General features: G+C 38.3%; 2 protein-coding genes and 1 long non-coding RNA gene across 5 annotated transcripts in view; 1 reads left to right on the forward strand and 2 right to left on the reverse strand.

The window, feature by feature from the left end:
- The window catches only part of LOC308056270 (uncharacterized protein), a 70,661-nt gene extending 61,450 nt beyond the window's left edge, over positions 1-9,211 (reverse strand). Inside the window, exon 1 of the mRNA XM_080371355.1 lies at positions 6,879-9,211. The gene's annotated coding sequence lies outside the window, so the exon portion shown is untranslated. The remainder of the gene's footprint in view (positions 1-6,878) is intronic.
- On the forward strand, positions 7-6,666 carry LOC308056273. The gene is made up of 2 exons (XR_013924762.1): positions 7-5,680; positions 5,749-6,666. It is a non-coding gene; the product is annotated as an uncharacterized lncRNA (long non-coding RNA).
- A 91-nt stretch (positions 9,212-9,302) lies between the features above and the next one.
- On the reverse strand, positions 9,303-26,291 carry NUDT12 (nudix hydrolase 12). Of its 3 annotated transcripts, XM_080371358.1 has the most exons (7): positions 21,962-26,291; positions 21,044-21,257; positions 17,258-17,850; positions 16,234-16,401; positions 13,800-13,913; positions 12,098-12,297; positions 9,303-10,798 (listed from the first exon to the last, which is right to left on the reverse strand). In XM_080371358.1, exons 2-7 carry the CDS (start codon positions 21,247-21,249, stop codon positions 10,688-10,690), a joined length of 1,392 nt encoding a protein of 463 aa, XP_080227484.1. In that variant the 5' UTR covers positions 21,250-21,257; positions 21,962-26,291; the 3' UTR covers positions 9,303-10,687. The 3 variants fall into 3 exon arrangements, with proteins under 3 accessions (XP_080227484.1, XP_080227483.1, XP_080227482.1); XM_080371357.1 differs by lacking the exon at positions 21,962-26,291 and having other exon boundaries at positions 9,303-10,525; positions 21,044-21,700; XM_080371356.1 differs by lacking the exon at positions 21,962-26,291 and having other exon boundaries at positions 21,044-21,698.
- Between the last annotated feature and the right edge of the window lie 414 nt (positions 26,292-26,705).

The raw sequence follows: 26,705 nt of genomic DNA on the forward strand, positions 1-26,705 counted from the left end.
ATCTGCAGAATGGTGCATATATTTATGACAGTAAGAACAACAGTCTAACAGAGCTCCATAATCTGACTGTGATACTTGAAATTTCAGTTCTATTTCATTAAGTTCTAATTGCAAAAACATTTTTACTTCTAGGAACTACCTCAGTTCAACCTAACAAAGATGCTACACACTCAATTTCTTCCCCTTCCCCTTCCCCTTCTGGATCTTTTGATGCTCCCCAAGAATTTAACTTTCATGACTTTTTCCCTGGCCTATGGTCAGTAATGAAATGGTTAATCTTGATATAGGAAATGTGATTGCTAAGCTTCATTGCTAAAATGCTGTTAAAATTATATGCAGACCAAGAATAGCTGCCTGTTTTACTCTAGCCTCTCTTTACCTTTGGCTATTAATTGTACATCTGTATGCATTACAGTTTACTCTTTAATGAAAATCTGTATTTTACTGAATGCTGAACGCACCTTACAGGCCAGGAATAGATTTAGTATATGAAGTGTTTAAGGCCTTCTTTTAGGGAAGAATAATAGCCACAAGTATAATCGCTTAGCAGTGGATTTGAATTATGTTGACTTTGGAGATAAGGTTAGCGTGGTTCAAGATGGATGGAGGAGTAGAAAAGTGAAAGAACATTGAACAATACCAAAAAGAAAAGAGGAAACACTGCTAAGAAGGATGCTGGAATAATAAAGGAGATAGAAAGTATTGTGTTTTAATACAAATGAAAATCATATTCATTTAAGTTTCTCCTCATAGTTGTACGTTTTGCCAGGTTTTGTCATGGCAAAACATCATAAAACTTTGCAGAATAAATTCTAGGTCTGAGGAGGTCACTAGTTCTACTACTATTCAAATAACATTTAGTGGCATAGTACAGTCTGAAAGTACTGAAGGTAGATAGTGTTGGTTCTCTGCATGCCAGGATTATGGAAGATGATCTAGCATCTTCTAAAACTGAGTAATTTGAGCACCAGTGTGAAATCATCAGTAGAGATAGCCAGAGGTTAAATTTGCTCATACCAGTAAGATTACAGATTTTGCTTGTCAAAATTGAGATGTAAAGACCTAAGTGAACAGAATGATTAAGCTGTTTATGTTCAAAATTTTTTAAAATAATCATACATCCAGTGTGTTAAATTATTGGTGTCTTCAAGTAATTATCAAGTAAACATTGGAAAGAACCTTTATGATTCAAATCATAGAATCATTTAGGTTGAAAAAGACCTTTGAGATCAAGACCAACTCTTACATCCCAGCTGCCAAGTCCATCACTAAACCACATCCCTAAGCATCGCATTTACAGCTTTTTTAAAGGCCTCCAAGAATGGTGATTCCACCTGGGCAGCCTGTTCCAGTGCTTCACCACCCTTTCAGTGAAGAAGTTTTTCCTAATATCCAATCTAAACCTCCCCTGGTGCAACTTGAGGCTCTTTCCTCTCATCCTGTTGCTAGTTACCTGGGAGAAGAGACCAACCCCATCTGCCTACAGCCTCCTGTCAGGGAGTTGTGGAGAGCAGTAAGGGCCCCCCTGAGCCTCCTCTTCTCCAGACTGAAGAACTCCAGTTTCCTCAGCTGCTCCTCATAAGACTTGTGCTCCAGATCCTTCACCTTGTAGTGAAGGGCCCGAAACTGAACACAGGGTTTGAGGTGCGGCCTCACCAGTGCCCAGTACAGGGGGGTGATCACTGCCTTGGTCCTGCTGGCCACACTGTGTCTGATACAAGCCAGGGTGCTGCTGGCCGCCTGGGCCCCCTGGGCACACTGCTGGCTCCTGCCCAGCCGGCCGTCACCCAGCACCCCCAGGCCCTTTCCCACCAGGCCCTTTCCAGCCGCTCTGCCCCAGCCTGTAGCGCTGCGTGGGGCTGGTGTGACCCACGGGCAGGACCCGGCACTGAGCCCTGCTGAACCTCACACCACTGGCCTGGGCCCATCGCTCCAGCCTGCCCAGGTCCCTCTGCAGAGCCTCCTGCCCTCAGGCAGATCCACTCACCTCCCAGCTTGGTGTGATCAGCAAACTCACTGAGGGTGCACTTGATCCCCTCATCCAGATCATCAATAAAGACATATTAAACAGAACTGGCCCCAGTACTGAGCCCTGGGGAACTCCACTTGTAATCGACTACCAGCGGGATGCAACTCCACTTACTATCACTCTTACAGTATTTTTGTTGTCTTTACTTGATTTCCGTATGTTAATTTATGCTTTCTCCTGTAAGCTTTATCACATCAAAAGAGGCACCATTTCTTTCCTTTTCACTCATCTTTTCTATGCCTTTTTTCCTTGCATTTTCTCAGTGTATTCTTGCTTTGTTGGTCCTACCAATGAGATACTCTCACAGGATTAGGAATTTCATCACCTTCAACCCTAGTCACGAGTAGACACATTGACTTGAGCAAGGATTAGATGTATGCATCAGGACTGCAGGGTAAGACCCTGCATTAGGGACTGTTCTGTCCACTGCTGGACACTGGATGAACACTAGTCCAATTAGCTTAGATAAGAACAGAGACACTCAGCAGTTCACTGGACGGAAGCCAACATTCGCCGACAATGCTCTACATGACAGGTTATTCTTACTACAAGCAGCAGTGCTTGGGTAGCTCAGAATAGTAACTTCTTAATTTTGAGTGAAAAATCACTCTCCATCATAAATGTAGTTAAAGCTCTGTCTAGAATTTGTTAATTTTCACTGTGAATAACATCTGTAATAGAATTTCTTTATAATGCAAGTGATGACAAGCTTTGTGATAATAAAGGCAATCAAATATTTTTGTAACATATGCCTCTGGGATCATCTTGTTAGGCAGGAAAAGTTGTCTTAAAAATGCTTGTTGCAGGTAAAATTGAAAATACAGGAGTTACTTTACTTCACTTTTATATATTTATATAATGGATATTTTATGTGAAAACATGAGTTCAGTTTTCTAAACAAGCATGTTCAGTGAACTTACACAGTAATGATGAGACACTGGCAGAAAAGACAAACTGAAAAAAGGAAAGGAAAATATGGAGAAAATATTTAACAATGTTGAATCAGAATGCTGTAGCGACACAATACATTTGCAAAATATTTAATGTTTTTTTCAGGATAATATTAATTGCCCTTTCAGTCAGTCTCTTTCTTATAATTTCAGTATCTTATGTTGTAGAAGGCATGGCTATAAATATATTTGGCGGCAGCTCACTGTATACTTCCCCACTAAATCCTATACTGTTCACAGACTGTAGAAGAATGATGTCACAGAATACCAAAACAATCCTTTCTGAAACAAGACCCTTCTACTGCTCTTTCTTTCTGAATTTCAAATGCATCAAACCCTTCTGATTACCTTCCTCTGGATACAAAATCCTACTTTTTGTCCTCATTGCCTTACGTAACCTTAACTATACTGGATTTTGTTCTCATTGAGTTTCATTGTGTTTCTTCTTCTATTTCTCTGTATTCATCCATTCCATACTAATCTTTGCTCTGACTTTGTTCCTCGTTACCAACTACATTTGGCCTAGTCTCTCACTGCTTAGTTCCTCTCCTCTAAGAGTATTCTTAAAGCTTGATTTTTCCTTGTGAATTTTTTTTTACTCTCCTTATTGATTGTGTTTTGTGGCATATTACCTATGTTAGCTTTTACACATTGAGGCAGATGCCCCACAGATAATTTACTCCTAACAGAGATAATGTCATTAGAATGAGTTGTGAATGAGAGCCTAGTAGTTCCACAGAGAGCAAGCAAAAAGGGGTCATCATTGATTTACCTCTTATTTACCTCACTTCTTATTCACATACCTTCTGGCTATGCCTTTTTTTCTACAAAGATGCTCCAAATCTCTTTATCAAGCCCCTACTATTACCTTATTTGAATAATTTCTGAACACCCATTTTCACTGTACTGTCGCCAGAGAATGTATTCTACACCAAACACATGCCAGAAAAGCAATGTTATAAAAAATGCCAGTCTTAGTAGTGTTTGTTACTCTTTGCCTCAGCTGGTGTGAATCTTACTTCCATTTGTTTGTAGTTTCATCTATATATTTTCCAGAAAAGAATGGTCTTTAAAAAAACACAAGCACCAATGTTTGCAAAATGTCTAGAACAAGGGAAGCAGGCAGCCATTTACAGGGGCTGTAACAGGACCCTAAAGCATTTTACAAAACAAATTAAAGCATTCCATTCAAATGAGACTCAGTACCTATCTAGCAGTATCCAATTAGCTACGAGAATATCACATCCAAATTAAAAACTTAGAAAAGCATGGGTAAGTGAAATTAATCTGCAGCAGGTATTGTACTAGGATCCAGTGATCAACCATTTTATTTCACAAAATGTGCTGTGGGACTTTTAATGAGCACACCAAATCAGAGCCTTGCTTTTTCAGATCATGAAACAGCAACACTAGTCAATAATATATCTGCAGTTCTGATAGTCAAGGAAGATTACTGTCTAAGCAACTAGAATGTCACTTGTGTCTAAAATGAGCACATTCAGGAAATCCAAACCCCATGTAATAAGATTTTGCATTATTTTGGACTCTTCTATAAGCAAGAAGTGATACCAGACAAAGTGTTAAATGGGTTTTGACCTATCTTTTTCAAAGGAATAGTGGGCACACTGTTGTCACCATTAAGTTAAACATACCTCCCTGCAGGCAAGGTGCTCTTCACTTTAGTTTTAAAAGAAGGCTAATAAAGTAGGAGTCAGCCAAATGTTTTCAAGATTATTTTAACTGAGAACTGAGAATGCAAGTGCCAGCAAATCCTTAGTAAAAAATAGTTCAGCTATCATGGGTCGTACATGCACAAGCATTTCTGCCTTTTTAGGGAGAAGTCAAGTTCTAGGTCCAGCATTCAGTTCTTAAACTCTGCAAAGCCACATTTAACACTTACTTTTTTAATAAAGCTTCTGCCTACTTACTAAGTTAAACATGCTGTTTAATTATGTTGAGCTCTTGCTACAACAAGAAGAAATTATGCATTAATAAAGGTAAAGCATTTATTTGATAATTTGGAGATATTTCATTTCCGCATCAGCACTATTTACCTCTACCTTCATTTAAAGATATACAGTATTCCACTGCAACAAAATGGAGAATGAGTAGGTAGCCACTGTGCTGTAAATGGACCATACACAGATCACATGACGATTTTAACACAATTACTATATAATGAGTATTTCAACTTACTGATCAGATTTTTCCAGTGTTATCAGTTTAATGCAATAGATGTTCATGTATTTGTTGTCGTCTATGTAAAAGCATTTTAAAAATCTGACATAGACAACATATTTTATTATGGACTACATCTATTATACTGGATAAAAGTCACTTTGTCTTCCAGAAAAATTTCTGAAAATACATATTAAAAAAAATCCTAGGAACAGCCATTTCTGTTTCCATCGTTGAACTTCTGCTATTCCTGTTTTAGAGACCAAAGGAAAAACTGCTAATATGAGTGTTAGATGGATTAGCCCTTTTCTTGTAAATTTGTCATTCCAGTATTTAGTGTGCTATCTTGGATTTTAGTTGCTTTTGTTTCTGTGTTGGCATGTAATTCATGCTTTGTCAGTATCAAACACGACAGCAGGCAAGTGAAATACCTTTCAGATGTGATGTGGCAATTGGTCATTTACTTAGTAGAAATCTCACTATAACATACAATCATTTCCAGTAATGAAAAATAATTTCTATAGTTTTTATATATATATATAAACTATATATTTTTATATATATATAAATATATATTTTATATATATATAGTCTATATATATTACTGTCAATGAAGTACTACAATTCTTCAAGTCAAATTATTCAACTTCTTTGAGCTTCAGAATTGTCCATCCATCATAACAGAAACAATGTAAATCCAAAATCTTTGATTATACTTGAAACTCAGCTCATCAATAGAAACCTGCACAACAGTTGTACACTATAAAGATTTTCAAAGAAAATGAGGTAGCTTTTTAGAGAATGTCTGTGACTACAAAATAGAAATTACAGTTCAGTGAGAAAAATCTTTCATATCTCACAGAATGCAGTAAGGGCAAAAACCCACCCCTATCCTAGCTTGTTGGGAAACTTGGATATCTTTTCCGATGATGCAGTTTCCAGGGTCACTTTCTCCAGAAGACTGCAAAAAGTAGGAGTAATTTGGGTTTAGAATGATAAAAATGGGATGTTTAAAATTTCATAGGCTCTTGTTTAGTTTTAGCAGGTGTGTTGAGAAAAGCTCTGCATTTCTTCACTGAACTGGGAGAGTGCCAGTGTCAGAATGTTTCTCTCCTTCAACAGAAATAAGAAAGTACTTTACCAAAGAGAGTTTAGTTTGCAGGATGATGAAATGGTAGGAGGAAAAAACTCCTATCCAGGCTTACTTAAGCTCTGCAAACTTGTAAGTTCGTAAGCTTCTCTGCTCAACAGTATGTAATATTGCTTCTTGATCAATAATCCTGTAGTCTTCCTCACACTCCACATCTTAAATACTAGTTGCAGAAAGACAATACAATTAAACTAAAGTTCATTCAGGTGCGCCTTCACTTCTAAAATTGCATGCTGCTATACTTTTAGTCTCTATATGCTAAAAGTAAGATGACACATACAATCTTGGGAATCAAAAAGCTATTTTAGAAATCCCTATCATTTAGGAAAATATTCCTATTTACAATCAAAAACCTACCTGAACAATCCCTTCTATTTAGGAAACTATCATTTGTATTTATTCACAAAACTAAACCATATACTGAGCTACAACTGAAATTCTTTACATAGTGTTATGTACTATGTAAAACACCTGCTGAAATCCCATTTTATAAAATCTATGATGAGCTACAGCAATTACTATCTACTAACTGACAGGGTGTCACTTAAAATTAAAAGAAGTTTACACTTACTGTTACTATGCACCAATATTCATTTTCCTCAGACGCTTGCTATTATTGACTCTCTGTGAATAGTTTGCTTTCCTAAGCTCATGAAGGAGGGGCTGGCTGCCTTGCCTTGCTAAGGCTTAATAGGATAACAAGTTCAAATTTTTTTTTCCGTTGGACTTACCCACTTCTCTACTGTCAACCCCAGTCAGCAAAGATATGCTGTATACAAATATCCTTCCAACCACTGAAGCAATAAAGGACTACTAGTTATTGAATTATTAACAACTAAAGCATGTAAAAAAAATAACTCAATTTACTGGCGCTTTACAAAATGTCAGCTTTGTGTGAAAAGCCTTAAATCAATCAGATTACTTAATTCAAATTAAAGATAAAAGAGGGAGCAATGTTGTTCTCTGTCTTGCTCCACTTCCTTTTCTATTTCTGTCTCCTAAGCTCAGAATCTGATTAGTATATTTAATTCCATGAAGCATCACGACTGGTCTACCTTTAATGAGCCCACTGACATCCACTCCTTTTTCCTTCACATGTTGTAGAATCCAAGATAATAATGTGACAATATTCCTATACAAACCACAAAATATAATGTTCATGCTATAATTATCAACATTGGAATTACTTTATTTTTCACATGTTTACACATAGTATAAAAGAAGTATTCTTATAGGGACCAATGCAAAGTTTGTAAAAATTTCAGAATTGGTATTGTAGTTACATGAGCTTACATAAGATGCCATTACATCACATGAACCTATAGCTTGGTTAGTAGTATCAATTTTGTTTTATTTAAACATAAACCCATAATCTATTTTTCCCCATTATTAAATTATATTTCTATTATTTGTAAATTATTATAATTTCAAAAACACATAAAATACAGAATATTTACAAATTATATATTGAATACAAGTTAATTCTCCGTAGTGTACATGCAAACTGGGAGAAAAGGCATCTCCAGAATTTTCTGCTTTGTAATGAGTACTCTGTAATGAGTAACTCTTTTTGCTCTGGTGCCATTGCAGAAGAAACAAAGATGACAGTGAGATCATTATTACAAACAGTGAACAGAACCTTTCTATCTTTAGTGGTTTAAGCAAAACTATTTTCTTAATGTACTGCATTAACTTAGTGGCAAGAAATTGCCTGCTTGCAAAGTTGCATTCTTTTGGATAAGCCAAGCAACTCAAACCTTATGGAGGTTTTGCCCTGACCATATTCCAGGCAGAACCACTACACTCTGTGTTTAATTGTTGCTAAATTTAATTTGGCACTTCTCTAAATTGCTCTAATTGCTAAAAACCTACAGCATTGGCCTCTTAAATTGCCTCTTAAATAAGTAATCTGCAAACAATAACTATCTTCTAGCAAGCTTCTATACACAGACATCTTCAAACCAAAACTCAATCCTAAGACCTACAAACACATCAAATTAAGCAATAAAAAGCCAGGAAGAGTTTAAATAAAAAAAATTAAATTATCAAATTTGTTTCCTTAAACAAGGGGTATTTTCACCTTCTTCGTGAATGGTTCATCTGCTGGGGAGGGAAAAAAGAAAAGAAAGCTTAAAAAGGACTGTTGGTATAGCTTTTGAAAATGTGTGTGTATTTAAAATTGTTGCAACACCAGAAGATGTTAGAACTGAAAATCATTAAAATATCACTCTCAAACTGACAAGATTATTGAATTTTCTTTTTCATATACTCCCTTTCTGCTTGTTTCATGCAGTAAAATGAAATTTCTCAAATTATTTATTAGTATTATAATTGCAGATATAGATTGTTTATACACATTCTCAATTAAAAAAAAAAAAAAAGATTCTTAACATCAGTGTTTGTTATGGATACTTTCTTCTGAGTTTCACAGTTACAAAGCCACCCCTATAGCAATCCAACATAATTTCCTACATGAAAAACTAGTAATAGGATGGGTCTTACACATGTATTTTTAGTTACCTCATCGTGACAAATTATTTATCATGCTACCTATATTTGCTCTTTGCTTCACCTCCCTTCTATCTGCTTTTTATTTCTTCATTGTTCATCTTTCTTAATGTGTAATCATCATAGTACTACTCAAAAATTCTTTCCATTGCTTATCCACCACCACTGTTTGCATACTATCCGATGTTTCTCCTTTACTTGTGTGAACAACCTGCAGCCAGGCTTCCTTCTGTCTCACAATATTTTTTAAAAGATTACTTACACTGATAACATGTAGTCCTCCCTCCTTCTCATTTTCAGATGGCTCAACAGATACCCTGATTTTATTAATTTGTAGGTATAGCTGAAACATGGGAGAGAATGAAGCAATGTAATGATTTGTCAGCTGTTCCAAGTCTGTCAGAAATGCTTCTTGCTTTAAAGTTTGATACGCACTGCCTTAAAATAAACACACACTGGACGTAAAAAAAAAAAAAAAAAAGAACTATCAGGATTCGTAAAACATTTTTATTGATTCGAGTTTGCAGAGAATTTTGAAACAAATCTGCTATCATTCACTGATTAAAAATATATTGTAATTACTCTGAACAAACAAATCACCATATGGTAACAGGTTAACACTTATGACGATCATTGTCTTTAGGTCATATGCATTTCTTTTTATATCACTGCAATGACTGCAAAATCACAGACTACTGAACCATTACATAATGACATTAATGATAAACCCAGTACATTTTTATAACCTTCCATTTTGAAAAAAACCTAAGTTAACGTTTATTTCAATAACACAGTAAATTAAGGCACAAATCTGAACTGCATCATTAAACATATATAAGTAAGTACTTTAATTCATATATGGCTTTCCCAGCCTTACAACTGGGGTTAAGACATCTCTTTCAACTGTAAAACTATTAATAGCAATAATCATAATAATAATTTTGTTTTTATCTTATATAATTAATAGCAATAAATTAACAATCTTAGTGTGTCCATTTTCATAAAAGAACTCTGTACATGTTTTGAGATATTATGTCATGTTTAATTGATCTACTTTTCTCCTTCATTACTTTACAGTTCCATTTCTAATTATCAGAGAATGAAATAACTCACTGCCTAGAGTCATTTATTATCTTATAAAAATATCTACTATTTAGGCATTCAGGGATGGTTCTCCAATACCTTTTTCACAGACAGAGTATTATGTTACACCTTTAAATTAAGGCTGATGTACAATTGTGTAAGCGCAGGCCAAATCAGACTGGAGAAATAAATACTCTGCTTAGAGGGCTATTCATGTAAAAGATAGAAATACTACATAGTCACCACTTAAGTATGCTATTAGCGTAAAAATAACTGTTGTTGATAAGACTTTCAGCACTGAGTATTTTTATACTAGGCAGAATTTAAAAAATGGAGACAGGAAAAAAAATGAGAAAGAAACAATTAAGACAAAATCAGAGGATGTAGATACAGAGTTCAAACAGCAGTCAAGGTTAGGCCTCTTAGTAATGCTGCAATTCCTTCCAGTGGGGGACAGGAAAGACCAAATCAAACATTAAGAGCATAACAGCAAAAGGATAATAAATTGATTCTAAAACAAAAAAGAAGTTTGTGCACAACAAGGTACCAATTTTACCAATTTGCTTCTTTCTTGTTTGGGATAATCACTGGGTTGTTGTCCAGCTCTAACTCAGATCTGAAACAAATCTACAAATGTTTGTGTAGTTTAGCTCAGGCACCAAAGGTTCAAACCAAAAGCTCAAAAATTCATGTGACTCCACATTTACTAGATAAACAATTCTTTATAATTTATTCCTAATTTAGCATTCTCAAGAAGAAGTAACAATTTAAAGAAATCTATTATTTGAACTAAAGATTAGCATTCATTCCAATCCAATGTTTTATCAACTGGTGTGCAATAGCTTGACGTGGTGGTACAAAGAACACACGCTTGTTTCCTTTAATGAGACTTTCCACGACCTGCAATAAACAGATTTTTTTCTTTAGACCTTAATATTGTAAACTATATGGAATCTAACATTGCATTGATGCAGAAATTATCTTACTATGATAATCCTAAAATTACTGTAGCTACTAAAAAGCCACTATCAGATTTTGCAAGACAGACGCAGAGAAAAAACCACACAAGATTCTGTGTGAATTCTGACATTTTTGAGCTCCAATGTGCCCCAAGGACTACTTTCCCTTTTAATAAAACTGTGGAGACCACCTGTTAATGTATTCAAGGGTTTTGTGTGGCCTCTTTAAGGCAATGACCACCAGATGGTGCCCTACACTGTTCCATAAACTGCTTCCCCCCCAATTCCCCGCATTTAACACATTTGCTTCCGTGTTGCATGTGTTTTACTGGTTTTCTGAAGCAGCTGCAAGCAACGTGGGAGTACACTTTTAGTTTAGTCCATTTCTGAAGTATATTTATTTCCAACTCTAGACCAACCTGTATGCGACTAGCTGTATTCAGAACTGAGATTCATTTAAAATAACGCTCTCAGTGTTGCCGGGATTACACTGAGATTGTAGGTGACTAACCTTGCCTTCAGGTTGACTTACAGAGTCAAAACACTCACAATTGCTAGGCAGCAGTACAGTGTTACTAGAAGTGTAGCTCTAAGTAGCCTGTGGAAAAACCTGGGAAGACTATGTTGTGTAAGCAATCTTTCCTTTTTTCAGTCGTGAACTTCAATCTCTCTGTTAAAGTGTTTTTTTCCTCTTTTATTTGACTTTTTTTAAATAGTGAGGAAAGGCAAGTGTAGAATTTCCTATAAATGCATAGTGAACTGCATTCAGTGCCACAGTATTAATACTGTACTGCATGGAAACAAAAATGTTGAAATCACTGAATTCCCAGAGTTTTTAACTAAACCTCCCTTCTCCCAGGAAATTTGTTAGCATGGTTGTCTGGAGAAACTCAGACTATGAGTTCTACCAAATACTACTTCTGCCAAAATGAAAAGCACAGACTTGCTAAGGAAATGGGTTAAAATAACAGTAACAAGGATATTTGTCAAAAGGAAAAGGTGAAGGGCTAACTTGAAAAAATGTCAAAAAATGGGCTTGAAAGTGACTCAGAAATTACCATGAGTATCTGCCTTTCTCTGGTTGTGAGTAATCTACAATTAAAATATAACACAATTTTAGTATGATAAAATGGAGAGTATACATGGTCAACTTGCTGAAAAAAGCAAGTATCTATTGTATGCCAGAACCAATACAGTCACAGAATAATCAATACAAGAAGGAAATTACATTGAACTTTACCTGTTCTTTAGTGAACCAGCGGGCATCCTCTATTTCATTCTTGTCAACTTTAATTTCTGTAGACACTGCAACAGCTAAGCAGCCAATCATCAGGGAGGAGGGCATTGGCCAAGGCTGACAAGAGACATACCGAACATGGCCAACTTTGACTCCAGCCTCCTCTTCTACTTCTCTTCGAACAGCATCTTCTATTGTTTCACCTAATCAAAAAGGGCAAAGAACAAGCAGCTGATGAAAATACTCCAAGCAATGATTACATCCTGTGCTTTGAAATGACTCAAAAGATGTGAAACTGCCCAAGACAATTACCTATAGAGATCTAGTTCACAGATCAGGGCATAGATCTTAAGCACAAAATACAGAAGTCTAACAAAGTAAAAAAAGCCAAAGCAAAATGGAACTTTGAAAATAAAGTATAATATTTTTTTCTCCATCATAATACTTCCTGAATTGATAATTTATCATAGATGCAGATTATTATTACCACACCTAAAACGTCAAAAATTGGGTAGGAAATACATTCATTGTTCCTTTAACTACTTTTGAAGTGCTGATCTGTTAATTTATAAATAGCATTGTGTCATTTTCAGTATGGTTGTAACAGCATGTAACACAATTTGAAAATCAGTATTTAAAATTACAATAGTAAGAAAATGGACACTTAGGAAGACTTGCACCCATTTCTGCACTGTATTATTCACTTTGCCTGACTCATTCTTCATTGTCTTAATACATACAGACAATTCTCCAAACTTAAACTGCAATGAAAAGCTTTACTTCCACATTAATAGAAAACTGCTAGATGTATACATAGACTGTTGATGGTTATAGGCTTCCATATGCATGCTTGTACTGGGTTGTAACCACTGATTACAGGTTCATTAAAGCAGACAGTCCATGCATCAGACAGAAGTTTTAGTTCAGCTACGTTCAGCTGATTAGAAGCTGATGATAAAATAAAGGACTTATAAATTTCAGTTTATGTACTTGAATTCAGTATCAGAAAGTAGTAAGGATGGCAGAAGAAAGAGTGAAGAAATAAACATCTTGAAGTCTTTCAAATGATACCTGAATAAATTTATTCATGCTGTCATGGTATTTCACCACAGTTACCGAATGTAGTTATATACTATAATTTCACTAGTGGTTAAGATGTATACCCAATACAAGAATGTTTCACAGATAGTTCTGCAACTACCAATAATTGTAACTAATTCCAACCATTATTGCTGAACACCGCTAGCAAAATATCTCTTTTACTTTTCTTTCTAAATGATCTAATTTCTGCTTACCTTCCACATAATCATTCAGGCCCTAGACACGTAAGCATAAAGTTAATGTAAAGTTAAGCCTAAGTTATACTTTAACTGTTATTTTTCCTATGGCTGAAGTTCCATGCTAAGCATCATCACAGAAGGGACCTTATATGTGTTTTAAAATATTTTTTCACTTAAATAGGTGATTTAAGAGTGCATGATGACAAAACTATGTTAAAATTATATTTACTTAAGTTGCTTTTTATCCATTTTTATAAATTAGCTGCTGGAAAGTACAGGACAGGCATATTTATTATAACAACTTCCCTAACAGGAAGCAAAGACGTTTATTTATCATAACACTAAACATATTTCTATATTATTTTCAGTGTATAATACTGATAATTGAGAAAGACCATTTGGTAAGGGAAGATTAGATTACTCACCCGGTTCTACAAATCCAGCAAGACAGGTAAACATTCCTGGGGGAAACCTCTTCTGCCTACCTAAAAGGCAGTGGTTTCCATCTGGATGGATGACTTGCATTATCACAACAGGATCTGTAAGAGACATGAATGGAATATATTTCCACATCCGAAAGACTAAAAACAGTAATAAATTTCAGCCTATTTGATACCAATGCATGTAAATACAAGCAAGATACCTTTAAGTGATGAAATCAGCATTGTGTAAGTGCCCAGAGCAAGTTGCTATTTTATTTCACTTTGGGCTTTTTTCCCTGCAGGGTATCTGTTTATTTTGTTTTGCAACTGTGGTGGTTTAACTCCAGCCAGCAACTTAGTATCATGTGGCAGCTAGCTCACTGATTTCCCCTCCCTCCCACCCTTCTGGTGGGAACGCGGGAATCAGAATAATAATAGTAATTGTAATGAAGAGGAGAGCGAGAGGAATAAAATCCAAAGGAAAACAAACCCAAGTGATTCACAGTGCAACTGCTCGCTACCCACTGACTGATACCCCTGAGCAGTGATCAGCAGCTCCTGGCCAACTACCCCCAGTTCATACACAGAGTATGACATTCTGTGGTATGGGATATCCCCTGGGCCAGGTGGGGTCAGCTGTCCTGGCTCTGCTCCCTCCCAGCGTCTTGTGCACCCGTCCACTGGCACAGCATGGGAAACTGAAAAGCGCTTGACTTAGAGTAAGCACTACTTAACAACTAAAATATCTCTGTGTTATCATTATTCTTATACTAAAACCAAACCACAAGCTACTAAGAAGAAAATTAACTTTATCCCAGCTGAAACCAGGACACAACACAGAAGCAGTTTACTAGCCAAGGCTTGAAATGCAGGACATAAATTACCTGCAACCACAGCACACAATTGGTTAAGACCATCAGAGCTGTTAAGAGTATCAATACTAACCTACCTATGCATCCAGCAGACAGCAATAATTTCTGCAGCAAAACCAATTTACCATCACTTCCTCTACACACACAGGTCTGAACAATGTATTTTATGACTGAAGTAGCAAAAAGCCAAATACTCTAGTCACAATCTAACTATTGACTGAATTTTCCACTTCTGACTTTGATGACCGTTTGCTATCTATCTCTGATATGATGTTGCACTTTTATCTACCTTCTCACCTCTGGTCATTTTATGTAACTTTTTCCCTCTTGCTCAGTATTTCCTCCTACTCACATAATTCTTTTTGTCATGGCTTTCTGCACACTGTTAATCTACGATCTTTCCCCCTTTTTTATCATTACCTAGCTCTTGAGTATCTCAACATTTTTTTATTAATTTTTTAAATCTGCCTCTGCCTTTACATATTTTTTCTCTTGCTATTGTTTTTCATGAGTTTTTTTTGTCTAAAACACCTGCATTTTCTCTAAGTGAAAAGACTTGATTCAGCCACCGCTATAAACAACTTCAAAGATTGTTGTCCTGCTCAAAGATATCTGCCACATTTGTACATACAGTGTAGAACATGCAGTGTTGCCGTCTGTAAACTTTCTTCAGAAAAAGGCATCAGTAGTAAATGCAGATTCATCAGTTTTTCCTATCTAATCCCATTCCTTCTCTGTTTGTTGTGTTCCAGACTATAAAGAAACGGCCACTAGTAGTTTAGCAAATTTCACTATAGTCCATAAGACAGAAGAATTTGGCAGAATTGCTTTGATTACTACAAAGATGTATCTACAGCATGTAAAAGAACAGGAAATTCAAAACCACAACACAATACGACCTCCAGAAATACAACTGCAGAAGAGAGGACAGGGAAGGGGAAGAAAAGGTGATCAAAGAGTCACCAAATGGTCCAGGAAAAAAGGGTAAGTTTTTTTCTCCCCCTTCCTTGTTTCCCCATCAATAACGTAATACACTTCCTTTACAACACGTGAACAAAAGGAGCTATATAAACCTGTCTGTACAAGCTTGTATTCTGAGTAGAAATAGGCCTGGCAGTTAGTGTCTGACAACAAATAGTGAAAGCCAGTGAAGACAGCCAATCAAAGCGGCCCTACAGGAAAATGAGCACTGCATCAGAAATTTGATACAGGGCCAAGCTATTTCAAGCTCTGACAGCTTGCAGAAGATAAGAGAACAATATGCAGGAGGTGTGTGGTGGTATTGTTAGTATCTCATTTATGTTGTTGGAACTTCTAATTGATATTGGTCCATTGCAATAAAGATTGGTATTGTCACAGTGACTTTGTTACATATTACTGCAAAAAAGAGAAACCTCAAATGCTCAGTCCTAACCAGAGCTAAGACACACATACTCTGGGGAAAGACAAGTATGTAAAAGCTGGATCAGAACCAAGCAGCTGGAATAACTAAAAAGACTGATTTACATGTATATAACAGTATAAGCAAGCCACTTTTTATCAAGTTTACCCTACAATATTCTCACCAACTCTTGGATATGATGTGTTGTGAACACCCTGGAGACTGGGACAATCTTCTTTTAAGCAAGTTTTCTTGTAACCCCCTTCTTCAATCTTGGTTGCACTCCCACATGTTGGGCAGAATCGGTAGTGGATGTGCCATGCTAGAACAGATCTAGCCTGGGCTACTACCCCTTTAAAAGAATACATTGCAAATACACAAAATCAAATACTAACACATGTAAGCTTTTAACAGTAGAAAAAGCAACTAATAAAGTTTAACATACAAGTAAGACTATGGCTGAACTGTAATCTACAAGAGAAGTTGAGCAATGTGAGTTGTTCAGATCTTCTTCGTAGCACAGCACGTACAACAGAACACAGTACTGTACAGCTACAGACCAATTTACGCGTTCAGAAACAAATTTGTCTGGATCAGTATCTCCTGTTTCTCACTAAAGTTACTTTGTCTGGACAAAGTGCCAGATTATATATCACACCTTTATGACTCCATTTAAACTTCCAAGCGCAAGTTAAGCTTGCTCTTTATCTTTCTGTAAAAGCAAAAGTGTTACAACAGCAGTTGCTAACACCATGACCATAAAGACATTCATTCACTTTGGGATCCTGACTTTAGAAAGCTTGCTCACACTGTTTCCTTCTCAGATAAGTATCCAACACATTCTTATTATGGACTTAGTTTAATTTCTTGTAATGAAAACTCAGTAATATTTTTTTTTGTTCATTTTGGAACATTAATGCATATCAATTAATATTTAAATAGTATTATTTAGAAAACCATGATGATCAATAGATTTTGCAGTCTAATAATTACCATTTCAGATGTTTGCCCTTTGCAACTGCATGTGTTCTTACATGCAAAATTCTTCACAAAACCACTGACAAGCTTTTAAAATAAAAATACTTGTAAATCCACTGAAAATACCCGACTCCTTAGCAGTGGTTTGTCCTTGCATTACATGTCAGTGAATCCCAAAGCATATCTTTCTGATTACACATTTGATAACTGCTGCATTTTATGCATCTTACCAGCTTCTTTTTCAGGTAGCTGCAGTAGTGCTGGCATTGGTGGGTCAAGAAAGTAACAGTCCTTATGCTTCTGTTTAATTTTCTCAGCAGACACAGAATCTATGCTAAGAGCAAACCAAGCAACTAAGCCATCCTCTTCACCTTCTTGTACAACTCTTCCATTGTAAGCAGCCAGCAGGTTCATGTGGACCTGAAGTTCAACTCCAAGAAAAATCAAGGTGCCTTCTTCAGATTGATTCATGCACTGCTCCACATCCTTGTGGTACAGCCTGCAGAGCTTTATCTCTGGCTGGGAGCTCTCTGCTCCTCCATTCCAAGTAACCAAAGGACTTAGATTTGAGAAAAGGATGTACACGGTCATTGGATGGCTTTGTTTTTTGCTTAGCCACTTGGAATCTGTTCTTTTATCACTCCTTCTGTCCAGAAGTGTCAAGCCAAAATAATTTTCATATTCTTTCACTTCATTTGACAAAAAATCAGAGCTTTGCCCACCCTTCACATTAGCCAACAGATTAGCTATGTGCTTGTATCCCCAAAATTTAGCAATGTCCAGAGCTGTCTGCCTTGATTTATTAATAATGGATATGTCACACCTACAGAAACAGAAAGGAACAGTGGTTATCAGGGTAAATACATTTAGGAAGAGTCCTGATGCTGTTATTCTTACTCACAGCATACACACATAATACTGTTAAGGTGCAAAAACTTTTAGACACTGTCTCTACCGGGACACTGTTTAGCCTAAATACTTAGCATTATGGTATTGAAAAGTAATCATACTTCATTTTCTTTTGCTAAGGCCAGATTCCATATTTTTGTTGATGCACTCTAGATTATCACTTAACAAGGTTCATGCAGTACTACAACAGCAATGAAATAATTAAAATCCCACATTAAAAAAAAAAAAAAAAAAAAGCTTATTTACAGATATAACTTTGAAAGCCAGGCTACAGGTAACTTCTGAATAACCAGTAACAAAAAAACCCACCACATTTAACTAGCATTACCTTCTGGAAGCTAGTGAAAGCAGCATCAAAACATTTAACATAAAATATTTACCACTGAGTAAGAATCAAGAATGCAGCCTCTGCTTAGTGAGAGAAGTAGCACCCTTACAACTGCAGCACTGGTCCCTGTATGGATCCCTTTGTTACTGCAATGTTGCAAGATGACACAGATGAGGAAATATTGCCTCATGATATATATTTAAATATTAAACAACAATTAAATATAAAACAACAACAGAAATATCTGAAATAAATTGGGATTGACTGGGAGGTGAAAATGCACTTTTTTGGGGGTCAATTTTAACTCAAGTGGGTAAGTAAAACAGAAATTTCACTGTAAACTACAAATTGTACAGTAGATGTGGGGCCAGACTCACCAGTTTATAAAACAGAAGATGCTAGTATATTCATGTTGCTGATACACAGGTAGCTAACTGTACTGCAGGCAAGACTGCTCTGACTTGTGCTTTTATATTAACCTCAGTAGTTTTTCAGAGAGTTTAAGTATATTTCAGAAAAGCATTCAAAACTTAACTTACAAGTTTTTGTTGCTAAAGAAAATACTGTTGCCCATTTATCTTTAAAGATTAAGTCTACTTCAGTCAAAATCTTGCCTAATTTCCTACTTAATTTCCTACCTCAGCCATGAATTTTATTCTGATTTTGTCTTCCCTGTTCTACCTGCTCAGGTACATGCAGACTGTGATCAGGCTGCTGTTCAGTGTCCACAACAGTGGCCTTCACTCTTCTCTAAGACATTTTTCTCCAGCCTACAAACATTTCGTGTAGCTTGTCTCAAACATGGATGAATATAAATTGATTAGCTTTCCAGGACTAGTCTTTGGAATGTTACATAATATTACCTTCATAGATATTGACGCTTATGTATCCAGCAATTTTATTTGTCCAAATGATTACTATGACAAACATAAAGTAAAATGAGACCAACAAGGCCACAGTATCACCTCAGGATAATTATATATATTAGGATTACCTAATATATACAATCCCTGAAGAGATTTACCTAATTACCTAAGAGAACAACCCTGAAAAGGGCGTTTACAAGCATATAGTCACTCTTTTTTTACACGAAACATAACTTAAAAAAGCCTGTTATCTTACTTAGTGAACAGGTAAATTCCCCAAAATCTCAAAAGATTCCTCAATACACATATGATTTCAGCCCACAAAATCTGACACAGAGATCCTACTCTACATGCTGGAATGCACTGACTGACTACAATGCGAAACAATGGCTCATCTGATGCTCCATGCTGAGTCCCAGGAGAGGGCAGAGCACATAGGTAGGACTGAAAAACAAACTAAACCACTTGTGGGATGTTCACTGGAGGTTCTGGAATGCTGTGCCTGAGGTTACTCATAACCACAGAATGCACTCAGCCTGCTTGGTTCTGTAATTAGCAATGCAGAAAGTAACAAACTGGGCTTGATTAATATAGAACTCAGTTGAACTGTAACACTTGACTCATCTTTTATACTGAAATGTTTTCCATTTGAAATATGGATCCTGACTTTGTTTAGGCTTTGGAAAAATCTTCTTTGGGGTCTCAAGGAGAACACTGAAGCATTCTTTGCTTTTCTCAGTGCCTTGAAAAACTAGGACTACAACAGTTGTCTTGAAGACAGACAAAAAATATGACAGCAAGTTTCTGACAAGCAATGAACATGCTTGGTGACATGCTGACTGAAGAAAATGTGACAGCTCAAGGAGGAAGGGGGAAGTGAATTGTCCAAAAAATAAGACAAATGAAATTCATAGAATCATTTAGGTCGGAAAAGACCTCTGAGATCAAATCCAACTGCTAACCCCCAACTGCCAAGTCCATCACTAAACCACATCCCTAAGCGCCACATCTACGCCTTTTTTAAAGGCCTCCAGGGATGGTGATTCCACCATCTCCCTGGGCAGCCTGTTCCAGTGCTTCACCACCCTTTCAGTGAAGAAGTTTTTCCTAATATCCAATCTAAACCTCCCCTGGTGCAACCTGAGGCTGTTTCCTCTCATCCTGTTGCTAGTTACCTGGGAGAAGAGACCAACCCCATCTGCCTACAGCCTCCTGTCAGGGAGTTATGGAGAGCAGTAAGGGCCCCCCTCAGCCTCCTCTTCTCCAGACTAAACAACCCCAGTTCCCTCAGCTGCTCCTCATAAAACTTTTTCTCCAGACCCTTCACCAGCTTTTTGCCCATCTCTGAACATGCTCCAGCACCTCTACAGCTCTCCTGAAGTGAGAGGCCCAAAACTGAACACAGGATTTGAGGTGCAGCCTCACCAGTGCTCATCAATCAGTAACTTTGGTAAAGGTGTGCCTGTCATGTCCTACTTAACAGCCGGCACATCAGCAAACATTCTGCACTGTAATGTGGATACAAGTGGATTACAAATAAAGTTTAGAGAATAAGGCTAAGTGAAACAATCAGATGTACTGTATTTATACTCAGTACAGTGGTTGGAATGGGATACAAAATTTCTTCTATTCTGCTGGTCTCTGTGAGGAGTGACAATGTATCCGTAAAGTCGTATGAAAGGAATATTTCAAAGATGCTCATAACTTCTGAAGAGTTTCTTAGCAAACATGGAAAGCATGATGCAGCAGCAGAACCCAGTTATAAACAGACACAAGAGTATATCTTTCTGTGTTTTAACCCTGAAAATATTGACACTATCTGTCAGGTGAATTTACTTTTCTGAGATCAAGCTGAAACAGGCAGGAAATTATTCTGGTTAGAGCTCTTTCATGCAATCTGTGGAACAGCTTACCCTTTCTCTAGAAGAATCTGCACAACCTCAAGGTGTCCATTTCTGGCACCATACATCAGGGCTGTCCAGCCGTTATCTGCAGCTGCATTGATAAGTGTTGGGGAACGACTGAGCAATGCTTTCAGCTTGACCACATCGCCAACAGCAGCGAAGTCATGCAGCTGGGAAACCATGCTCTGGCGGAGGTCCTTGTCAAAGTCTGTCATTGTGTCAGCTAAGTGGAAAAAACAAAAATGCCTGAAAACATATCCACCATTTGCAAAAGACATTAAGTAAGAGAATTAAGTTTAATGGTGTGCAGACAACCAACACTATCAAGGAAAGTACGGCCATAACAGCAAAATACTGGCAATTAGCAGAACATTGTTACTCCCAACTGAACCTTAGCCCCACACGTCTCCAAACGCAGCTGAATTTTATCCGAACACCCAAGACTAATTTTAAAGAGGCTTATGCAGTGAAAAGGTTGTGCTAGGCACAGATGCTACTCTGAACGGGAAAACCACGCTCCAGGCTTTCGACGGCGACACACACAGGGCAGGACAGCGCGAAGCCCCGCTCCCCGAACGGGCTCCCGGGCGCTTCGGCAACAAGTAACCGCAGGAGGGCGAGTCCCCGGCGGCGGCGACAAGCTACTTCAGCCACCACTGTCTCGCCGGCGGCCGCCTACCCTCCGCCCCGGGCCAGGGCCGCCGGCAGCGCCGCTGGCACCCGGCGCAGCGCGAGGGCTGCGAGCGCCCCTCAGAGCCGGGCCCGCACCAAGCCGCTGCCTCGCGTGCGCACACCGCCCAGCCGGGGCGGCAGGCCCGCAGCCACCCGTCCGCGGGGCGCCGCGTCTGTGCGGGCAGCGGCGGGCACGGGCGGGGCCGTGCGCCTGGCCGGCGGCGCTGTGCCGGCTCCCCCGGGGCGCCCCGTTACCTGAGCGGCCGCGGCGGACGCGCGGAGCCGCCCGCGCGTCACGGGGTGCGTGCCGGCGCCGCTCCGCCCCGCGGCCGCCACGGCCCGGCGTAGGGGGCGGGACGCGAGCGGTGCGCGGGGCGAGCGGTACGCGGCGGGGGCGCCGGGCCGGGCCGGGCCGGGCCTGCCGCGGGGCTGGGCTGCGCGCCGTGCGTAGCGCCCGGCCCTTGCGGTGACTGTCGGCCCCCGAGCGGGCAGCGGCGAGCTACCGCCGGTGCGAATCGGCAGCCATTCGCTGGGCGCTGCTGCCGGCGCGGCCGCCTTGCTGGACAGGTTCGGGGCAGGCGGCCATTTTGTTTTTCAGGCAGGAAACGGTGCGGTTCTAAAACCGGGTCAGACGGAGTGGTAGCCTGGCTTCGCTGCACGGGTGGGAGGCGGAGCCGGGCAGCGGTATCAAATGCAGGTACTGGTGGGAAAAGTGGAACAGAAGCGGCGTCGTGGCAGGGGAGAAGAGTTAGCGCGGGAGCTGGAACGATTGTACGTGCCAGAAGGTAGTTCCCATAAAAGCGCGTTGGGCTAAGAAATGCTTGGGGAAGTCAAGGCCACACCTGCAAGTTAACGCGGGACTGTTGTTCGGTGCACTTGCCCCTGGCGAGTACCTAACGAGATTTTTAACAAAAACTAAAAGATGTTGCCCGTGGCTCAGTATGCAGTAAGTTAGTTTTCACACACTTGGGGAGACATTTCTTATTCATTTCAGGTTTCCACAAAGCTGGGGGCTAGGTGCTAGTCCACAATGCAAGCACTGCCCCCACCTCCCCTGCCCCGTAAAGGACATTCGATGATACATTTATACAGAAAAACTGCAGGGTGTGTAAGTTTCCAAACCCATCCCCTTTACACTGCTTGGTTAGTAATTTGCATACAATTACAATATGGTTACACAACTGTATCTGCTATCATGCATGCTTAAAGGAGGGGTTCTCACCTGAGTGAGGGTGTTTCTGACCTAGGGGTGTGATTTTTGGTATTGTAATGATGGTAGTACAGTTAAGGATGCATCAACCTTAAGTCGTCTTTGCCAAGCTGGCAATATGCACAGAACATCCTCAAAGTACTCTTACTAACTGTCCTTTTAGGTGTTGTTCCAGAGTGTCCTTGTTGAAAGAATGCCTGTGTACTTTTCTGCTTACAGCCTAAAACTTCTCAGTGTACACAAAGTACCTGTTGCACAAACAATCAGACCATTCTAAATTTTCTGTTTTCCTTCAACACTGTCGTGGCAAACCCGAGTCCAGCACCAGTTAGTCTGAAGTCCTGGTGTCATCCTTGACCTTCCAGAGAACAAGAACACTATTCTTTTAAAAACCTGTTGCTTGAAAATACAGAATTATTTGGTTTCTTTTTTGTATTTTTTGTAATTTTTGATCTAGGAGGATTCACATTTTCAAATTTCTTCACTCATCTTCAAAGCCAGAAGAACTGGACAGCTTTTGTTCCTGCTGCTTTAAGGAAACATAATATATTCCCACATCCATGTATTACCATAGAGCCATTTATTTCTGAGTGAAGGGTGTGAAAGACATTGCGACTGGGTATGAAAGACACTGCGACTGGGTCCTGTCAGTCTTGGTAATGGCACATGTAGTTGCTATATCTTGTGTAGCCATTGATAGAAAACCTTAATTTTAAAAACTCATAATAACAAATCATAAGTTATTATATTTATATAAGTTTTAACTTATAAAGTTTGAGTAAGTTTTTTTACTCAGCATGTGGGGTTCTAAATTTAGATAGTCACTGTTAAAAGCTTTCATACATCATAGTAAGTGGCTTGTTGAACATAATAGACAGTACAAAGTTTATGCATATATTGTGTGGTCTTTATAACTCATTGGTAACCAAGCTTTCAATAATGTAGTTGGTGTTTTGTACTCTTATTAAAGCTTCCTCAGCAGGGGGTCAGCCATGTTGAAGGAAACTCCCCTTAGAAACAGCGCAGATGCAGACCAGGGAATGTGCATGAAGAATTTATAAGATTTTTCTTCCAGATAGGAACAAATGAAAAAGTTAAGGGATGGGATTTTAATTTTATTCTCTCAGCCGGAAACTGGTCATATCCTCTGAGATGTGGGTCATGTACCCAGAAGCAATTATTTCTACCTGGTGAAGCGGTACCACCAGCCCTACAGTAGCTAATGCGCCAAATAGTTGTTTTCTTTCTGTGATGATTCATGGCTGAAGAGAAAACAGCTTTATTGCTGTAATAGGCAAAGGCACAGTTGTACTTACCTTCTTAGTAGTGTCTTATATCTGCCACTCATGAAGTTGGGATAACTCAGCCTTACATCCTGATCTGTGTAATGAATTCCCTGATTTATTAGGTAGGCTCCGTAATCTTCGTGTTCTTTACTAACTCGTGGTGCCCTGTTAACAGTTCTGAAACTTCTTTTCCTTCTGTGTAAAACTCAAGAAAGCATTCTAAACCTAGAAAGCCTACTAGGAAGGAGGCTAAGCTGTAAGATGAGTATTTTGGGATTGAAAAAGAAGTGTATCACTTGAAGCTTCTATAAAGCCAAGTATGTGCCATCTCTAACATTCATATTCAAGATAATGAGACCTGTGTAAGTTGCATATGTGTACAGAAAAAATCTGGTATTGTAGCACTGATCAGTAAGTTACTGTGTTCTGCTACACAGTGTCACAAATGCTATAGACTACAAGAACAGGTATGGTTTGGGGAGGCTTTTATTATCTTTGATGGTGGTTCTGGCAGGACCTTTATTATCTATGGCATGTACAATGCGAAATGGAGTTTCAGATGGGTATCTAACGTACCTGTGTCATACTTGAGTTTTTTATTACTTTATTAGGCTTTTTTCTTGTAGTAAATTTTTTAAAGGCTAAAAAAATCTGTGGTACTTTTCAATATTGCTGGAACAGTTATTGTTCTGCCTTAGAATTTTTCTACATGTATATGAGTGTCAAGTTACCTTTTTTAGCATAACACTGACCTCAGTATCACCTATACCTATGGAAGATTCTTTCCTTCTTGAACAAAATGTGTGTAGACTTTGTATTGTATCCATAAGACATGTGAAGTCTTTTTTGTGCTATTGGGGTATTATTTCCTGCCTCCCCTTTTCCCTTCTCCCTTAATTTGCCTTCTGGAAGTTTTGATCACACGAGTCCAATACATATGATGGGTACATATTTGATGTCTGTATTATGGATTGTATGTTGGATTCTGCAAAACTTCTGTTTCTGCCTCCCTGAAGGAAGAGTCACTTTCAAGAAACTGTCCTTGAACTTCCTTCAAAGTTTGGTAGGTTTTTTTCCTCCCTGTTTTCCAAATGTAAAGGGATTGTATCTGCCTTAGTATTGCTAAAGGGTTTCCCAATTTGCAAAATATGAAGGATGATTTTCTTCTTGAATGGTAAGCTGTTTAGACAGAAGGGTTCTTGTTCTTGATTTTCCCGGAGATCTGTATGTAATCCAGAAGTGCAGTATAAGGTGACTAATGCAATTTTTTTTTAATGCTTCTTTTGTATCCATTGTTGAAGAAAAATCATGAGTTACAGCAAATTTTTTGTTCTTTAGAAAATGTGATTTATGTAATGAGTTCAAATGAATTGTTATACTAAAAGTTGTATAGCTTGTGGTTTTTTCATTGTTACCAACATGCTTTCATATATTAAATAAAAAATAAAAAAGAGAAAGTAGTATTTGAGAGGTCAGAATACAGTAGTGATACTGCTGCAGTAAAGCCTTGCAGAACTGATTGCAGATACTCCTGTTGGGACACATAGGTTAAGATAAATGCAGTTCTTCCATCTGTATTACATTTTCAGGGTTTTTTTGCATTTGTATTAAACAGGAATGACTCATAAGGATGTCTGTTTTAATGTTTTATTTGAATTCTTAACTATGTTTTCAAATACAAAATTAGCTTTTAGATGTGGATCTCAGAAGGTTTAATGTGCCATTCATCAGGTTCTTATGTTAGAAACAGCTTTAGCTGGATATATATATATATGTTTTAATCTTTTTTTAGAGCTGTTAGTAGGAAGGTCCTCTTTTCTGTGTACATGATTGAAATTATGTGAAAATACGGAAATAGTTGGAGATTTTGATGCCTTTGAGCTATAAATTCTACTGTTAAATAACATTAGAGCCAAACTGTGTCCTGCCCGGTTCTCTGTGTGCTGATTTTTGTTACTGTGCAGTATTTTTCCTAGTGAATATATATTAAAAAATATGCATTATCTTGTCCTTCTAAATTTGATTTACTTGTAGTGTCAACATACGTTCACCTGAAAGTCCACACCAGATAGGTGGTTCCTCACTGGATCAGTATTATGTGTGTTCTGTGTGATCTGCTATTACGGTCAGACTGTAGCTGGGGACTCTCCCAAATGTGGCCTTTGCAGGACACTTATTTTACTGGCATAGTGGTTGAGATTGCAAATTTTTTGTGTGTCCCCCTATCCGCCATGTGCCTTTTCCAAATTTGTGTAGTACACGAATAACAGTATTTTGAGTAACAGGGATTGTGCTGTGCTGCTTGTGTGTACTAATGTATCACTCAAGGGCAGTGTCATTTCTTACTCTTGAGGAGTATTGCAGGATGCTGGAAATGTATGATCAGAAATAGATAATGAAAGGAACCAATTCTTCTCTTGCTGATGGAATGGTACATTCTCTGTTTCTTGACATCATGTGAGCAGTTCCCAGCTTGCATGATTGAAAGTTACCTTAAGTGGAA

Source organism: Falco punctatus (assembly GCF_963210335.1).
Source record: "Falco punctatus genome assembly, chromosome: Z".
In the NCBI taxonomy this organism is placed as follows: domain Eukaryota; kingdom Metazoa; phylum Chordata; class Aves; order Falconiformes; family Falconidae; genus Falco; species Falco punctatus.

Coding starts and splice junctions, on each gene's coding strand:
- NUDT12 (XM_080371356.1), bottom strand. CDS start 21,312: ATGTCTTTTGCAAATGGTGGATATGTTTTCAGGCATTTTTGTTTTTTC. Junction 17,851..21,043: donor CAGATTCTTCTAGAGAAAGG/GTAAGCTGTTCC, acceptor CTGTTTCTGTAG/GTGTGACATATCCATTATTA. Junction 13,914..16,233: donor CACATCATATCCAAGAGTTG/GTGAGAATATTG, acceptor TGTCTCTTACAG/ATCCTGTTGTGATAATGCAA.